The sequence below is a fragment of the Pistacia vera genome, unplaced genomic scaffold, assembly GCF_008641045.1.
Source record: "Pistacia vera cultivar Batoury unplaced genomic scaffold, PisVer_v2 Contig487, whole genome shotgun sequence".
Taxonomy (NCBI): Eukaryota; Viridiplantae; Streptophyta; class Magnoliopsida; order Sapindales; family Anacardiaceae; genus Pistacia; species Pistacia vera.
Window position 1 is genome coordinate 423,433 of NW_022196320.1, and position 6,377 is coordinate 429,809.

Here is a 6,377-nt window from a genome sequence, read left to right on the forward strand (position 1 = left end):
TGATTGGGGTTAGGGTAGCTTTTCCTGTCGATTCCAGTGAAGAATCTAGCAAGAACCAACAGCAAACAACCGACGGTGGCATTGGTAGTGGTGATGAGAAGAAGATGGAGTGGATTTTTTTTATTTTTTATATATAAGGGGTAAAGGACATAATTAACCTTTGTTTGTTTTTTTATTCACTATCATATCCTTCTTTAATTAAATTTAACGGACAAATGTTAACTGAAAGTGGGTAATTGTCATTTTAGAACTTTTTGGATATGAAATGTCTTTAAGGCAAACTTCAGGTGGGAGAATGTTATTCAGCCTTTAAGATATCATTTTTGTTTCATCAATTGACACTAGTATTTCTAGAAACTATCAAAAACACCCCCAAAGGGGTTTTTAGCAATTTAAAAAATAAAATTTTCGTTTTTAGGAGGGTTTAGTAGTTGATGTTAAAAAAAACACTGGTCTGTTAGTGGGTTCATAAAATTAAATATAAATTTTTCGAAAAAATTATAGTATAATAATGATATAATTGACGAGAAACATATATGTATATCCATGATAGGAGATTTTGTCAATTTTTAAGGTTATTTACTGATTTTTTAAGAGTTTTGAAGAAAAAGACAATTGCAGCTTTTTTATTTGAAAAAAATATGCTATATTGTTCGTTTAAGGTCTAACGTGCACAATTTTTCTTATATAATAACACAAAGAGCTTCATATTAGTGGGAGGAAATCTCTCACATACTTGAATCATTTTTATGGGATATGAAGGTTAGACTAACAATATTATTTATGTGAGAGCAAATCATTATAAATGGTATTAGAGTCAATTCTAGTGAGCTTAATAACATGACCTTAGATTCCCCACACGAATGTACGCGCGGCATTTTAAGGTACATTTGTAGCACATATATATGATACGACAATATTAACGTAATGAATATATTAGTCAAGATAGATAAGATAAGATAAGGTAAGGTTTCAAACAAATAAATTAACAAAAAAATAAATATACAATTAGAGCAAAACGAAAGGAAAACCCCTAACCAATACAAGAAGATGAAATAGAGCAACTTCAATTAGCACGAATAACAATTTGGTGCATCCCAAATCCCTAATATTATTTGATAAAGTCACATATATATGAATGTGTTAGAAAGATTAAAACTATATTCATACACAATGCCATGCAGAAACTGTAAGCAAATATCTATCTTGCCACCCTAAAGAAATCGCTCTTCCTTCGTCTCTTTCAAACACTTTAAACCCACTATTTTCTCCATCAAATTGAGGGCAATGGTGGGTTCTAATCTTCAAAAGAAGCTTCGCTTGAATCAAAGCCTTTGAACTTATTTTCATCCCCTCAAATCCATGGTTCTCCATCCTTAACTTCCATGTCTCCATCCTCTCATATCTTGGATGGTTTGAATTCTCCATGTGATCACAATTGAGCATGCTTTTGATCTCTTTTCCTAGATTGTTCTTCTCAATGCTTAACCTCTCCGTGCTCTCCTGTGGAAGACAATCGTCTAAAGAATCGAACATCGCGGCGAAATAGTGCAGAGACTCCATGAATCTTGACAGGAAATTTCTTGGACTCCTGCTCCCTTCTTGTTCCACTAAGATCACAATTGAGGGCTTAAGTGAATGAACTGATTTCAGTGTGTCAGATATTTTCAAAAAATTGTTCAAAGTGTTTAAATGAAAGACTAAATTCACAGCAACTGTTTCATTTTTCTTTTTCCTCAGGTTAATCAGCTTGGATCCTCTCAGCAATCCTTGAAACTCAAACACAAGATTCCTAAACCCCTTCGCGAAGCTCGCTAGTCGAGTTTCGGTTTCTTGCAGTTCTTCGATGCTTGTTCCGAATCCAGTGATTCGAAGCGATATTCGATTAGTATTCGTTGCCTTTTCGGAGAGTGATTGAATGAGAGAAGGCCACTGGAAACCATAGGACACATCAAAATCAATTACATGTAATGCACGGTTGTTGTTCTCTTCTTCCTTCTCAAATGCCTCGATTATTGCCTGGTTCGCAGTGAAATGCGCGAACTGAAAGTAGGGAGAGGCGCGATAAAGATCGGTGAAAGCGAGAAACATTTCTTCATTAGTTGGTTCTTTCATGATCATATCATAGAAAGGAGATTTTCTAGTGAGAAGCCTCGCTGCCAAGCCATCGGCGAAATAAGCAACAACTCTTTGCACCGAGTCTCCGGTTAACGACACACTTTGATAGAGCTCGGATAGATTCTCCAAGGCCAAATCGAGATTGTTTTCGTCAACCGCCGTGGCAGTAATCAGTAGCAAATGAATCAATTGAAGCCCTTTTCCGTCTTCCTCAACAACTCCTTTTCTTTTATGGTCTAACTTTAACATTTGTTCCCTCATTTGAAGAAGACTAAAGACCTTCCCTTCACAATAACCTTCATGATCATATGCGTTACTCAAAAGATGATCAAAACTAGCCCTCCTCTTCCTCTTTCGCCTCCTGTCGGTAGCGGCGCAGGAATTATCTTCCACAATAGCAAGGCTGAGACTCAAGAACTCATCATCAGTATCTTCCATGAGAGACATAAGAGCAAAATGTAGATAACTAAAGATAGATATCAAATTTGAGATTTTATGGAAGAATTGAATGTGACATGGAAGAATAACTCAAAAAATTCCTTTGTGTCATTACATGGGAATAGAAACAAAGCATATTGAAGAAGGAAATTAAGGCTACAAGGGTATCTTTTTATTATTCAAGAATCAGTGTCAAATATCAAGAAAACATGGTGAAGATTAATTTAATATATGAAACGAAGTATGAAATTATTTTATGGATGAATTGATTTGGTTGCTTTGGTATTTCGGAAGAGTTGAAAGAGGCCAATTGAAGGGGACAAGAAACAGCAGGGAAAAATGGGGAATCCAACCTACCGTCCTATATGCGACTTTGTCTTTATTCTCTTTCTAGATGCTGAAATTTTGTACAATGCTTTTTGTCTTTAAAATTTCCTGCCTAATAAATTGAAAGTGATCGAGTGGCCAAACAAATTTGTCAACAGGATTTTGCTTATATTCAATGAGTAACACTTACTATTCTTAGTAATTCAAGAAACTAATAATAATAAGATAAAACTTAATTAAGCTTGATCATTAAGAAATTTAATTTAACATACATATGGGTAATTATACACGTAGATTATATACGAACACTATATTATTGCTCTATATCATGCTAACATAAAGAAAACCTATGATAACACAGTAATATCATATCAGTTGTGTTATAATTTAATATATGAAAATTAATTGTAAGGATTAATGAGTGAAAAATTAATCAAATGCAACATCAAGACATTGATTTGCAGTAGTATTGTGACTTTTAAATAACTTTTTTCTATCGTAAATATAAACATCGTAATAAATCATTTTTCTCATTGTTATATATGTTTTGCAATGTTATTATGGTCTATATTTACACTTTCTTTTCATCGTAATAATCTATAATTCTTACAGTGATGAGTATACAATATTGTGTATGTAAAATTTAATTGATATACTGACAATTAGCAATAATTCCTGCACTACTTTCTAGTGAGTAGCTGATTCTAGATTCGGTTCACATTGTGATTTCAATTCAAAGAAAAATATATCTCAACAATCCAGAAATATATTATTGCAACATATAAATCTAGGAAATCGATAAGAAAGTATTTATACAATAGAGATCAATCCATTAGTATAGTAGAGCGGTAATAATGTTGTATCATTTGGTATCTCCGAATATTACACTCCCAATCAACATGTTTTTAATTTATATGTTTGATTAAACTAATTCAAACGGCTAACAACTTTGTTATATAAATTCAAGAGTATATATTCTTCCAACTTGGTTTGATATTGATATAAAATTCAATTCAATTCTTTAAAATACTTTAGTCTTTATTCTTCTTGGTTTCATAATGTGGCTTCTAGCATTTGGCTCTATTCAGTGCAACATACAAAATATAATGCAATGTGTTAAATTGGAAACACAAGTTGCCGATGGAATAATCAAGGAGATAAGTTTTTACATTGGAATTGATGTTTGAATTGTTCTTAAAGAAGAATTTGATCCAACTTCTCATGAACTACTAGGGACTAAGGTGATGCTGCCCCTTGCATTTGAGCTTGACATATGGCAACTTCTTGGATATCCAATGCCATTAATAAAATATAATCAAACATTACAACAATTAATAATAATATTTGTGAAAGATTATTAACGAACATGATCCGTTAAATCCGTCGCGATGAAACCTAATTGCCTAGCTGAAGCCAAATATTCATCCAACATTTAGGCCTTGGTTTTCTAAATGCTAAATCTAGGGATACTAAACTATACTATGTGGCAAAAAAAAAAAAAAAAATTCAATCTAGTTGTAGTATTATCCTCGAAAAATCCATGTTTAAAAAATTTTTTTTGATAATAATGAACATGAAGTAAACCGACAATATTGAAACATGTATCCTTAAAATTGAACATAGGTTCAAATTTGATGTTGATTTGTATATATATAAAGTCCTATGATCTACTATCCGAGTGTTACTATTTTTTTTTTTTTTTTTTTTTTTATAATATTAATTTGTTTAAGTTTACAAAATTTTATTCGATGTTACGAATGTTAGATCTCGCTATATAAATTTATTATTATATCATGTATATAAATGTCATGAATCTAATTGAATTTTGTAAAATATGTTCTTATAAATATTTAAGACGATTTCTACAAAGACAAGAAAATTGATTTGTTGTTGAACGTTTGTCATACATATTGGAAAGGAAGATCAGAATCAAATTGAGAAGAGTTTTTATGATTAACTATTTATTAGAATTATCTTGAAGATGACATTCTAACCTCTTGTTATGAATATATAATTGTGTGTTTCTCACTTTAGTAATTAAGTTGCTTCATTTGAACACTAGTTTAATTAATTAATTAATTATATGCATTCTAATGGAACAAGTTCTCTCATTTTGTAGACTTTTTGGTGCATGATATCACTAATTTTCAACATTCATAACATCATAATTGAGGCATCACGTTGAATTCTAAATTGGTTGAGAATTGTTCAAAGCATTGAAAGATTTATAGAAGGTATGGTTTAATGTTGGTAGACCAGAAAGTCAAAGATTAGTTGGATTCCCTCATCACTACGTTTCAATTTGAAATATAATTATGATTATCTTTGTATTTTATTTAGATTATTGGATGAGGATAAGATAATTTTTGTCATGATTTTTTAAGAGCATCTTCAAATGACTCTTTTATTACCCAAACTCTTTATTATAAAGAATTTATCCATAAAACAAGAGTCTAACTCTTTATCTTTAAATATAAATTAGAGAGTGAGTTTAACTTTCCACATTTAGAGAGTCAAATTTCACCTCGCTATCCTAATTTTAATTAATAAATACAAGTTCTATGTATTTCATTTATTAATTCTCTTCCTATTAAGTTTTTTTCTTAAAAATAAGAGTATCTTCATAATTTTAAAGAGTCTATTGGATTTGAATAAAAATTATGTTTTTTATATTTTAAAATTAATGAAAATATTCTTTACTTATTAAAAAGATGCTCTGCGAAATAAGAACCCGTTAAAGATGTTTTAACACTTTAATCAATCAATTCACCTTTTATTAACATCATTGACTACGTTTATTGATTCCCCAAGGTTTGTTGGACACGTTTATGACTCGCAGGGTTAATCTAGATAATATTAGTTTCACAGTTTGAATTTTACCATAAAATTCCTTCAAAATTTTGACAATCATCAAAATTTCTTTAAAATCGAATACATCAAAGATATATCTCTTTCAATTTCATTGATAATACTACACTTGTAAACTTATTTATTATATAACACTATCTCATATATTATATATAATTATATGATATCGCTAAATCAAATATTCTTCAATCAAATACCACATAAGTTAATATTCAAAATTAATATCTCAATTTTATAAGTACAATAGAATCTCTTTATAGTGATGCTTGTATGGGAATAATTTTTAGTAGTATAAAAAAATATGGTCCCAACTTGGGCCATTATAAATAAGAATAAAATCACATTATAATAAGTTAAAAAATTTTCTAAACCTGTTTAAAAAAATTATATCTACATGTAATAATATTTGTATAATACAAAAAAATATACGTTATTTACATTAAAAGTTTAAGATGAAATAAAATATTTTAAAGTTGTTAAGACAATGATTTATACGTGGGGTAAAGTAAAACTCGCCGCAGACACTCTTTTGAAGTCAAAAATTTCTATCTCTCAAGCATATAAGAGTTTCTTGACATGAAACTTTTGTATTTCCATACTATCATCCTCATGATTATCTTTTCCTC

General features: G+C 30.1%; 1 protein-coding gene across 1 annotated transcript; it reads right to left on the reverse strand.

The window, feature by feature from the left end:
- Positions 1 to 1,036: 1,036 nt before the first annotated feature.
- Positions 1,037 to 2,862, reverse strand: LOC116104885 (GRAS family protein RAM1-like). The gene has a single exon (XM_031391325.1). It carries the CDS (start codon positions 2,563 to 2,565, stop codon positions 1,165 to 1,167), a length of 1,401 nt encoding a protein of 466 aa, XP_031247185.1. The 5' UTR covers positions 2,566 to 2,862; the 3' UTR covers positions 1,037 to 1,164.
- Positions 2,863 to 6,377: the final 3,515 nt, after the last annotated feature.

Excerpts from the sequence above, each read along its gene's own strand:
- LOC116104885 (XM_031391325.1), bottom strand. The coding sequence starts at position 2,565 with ATGTCTCTCATGGAAGATACTGATGATGAGTTCTTGAGTCTCAGCCTT.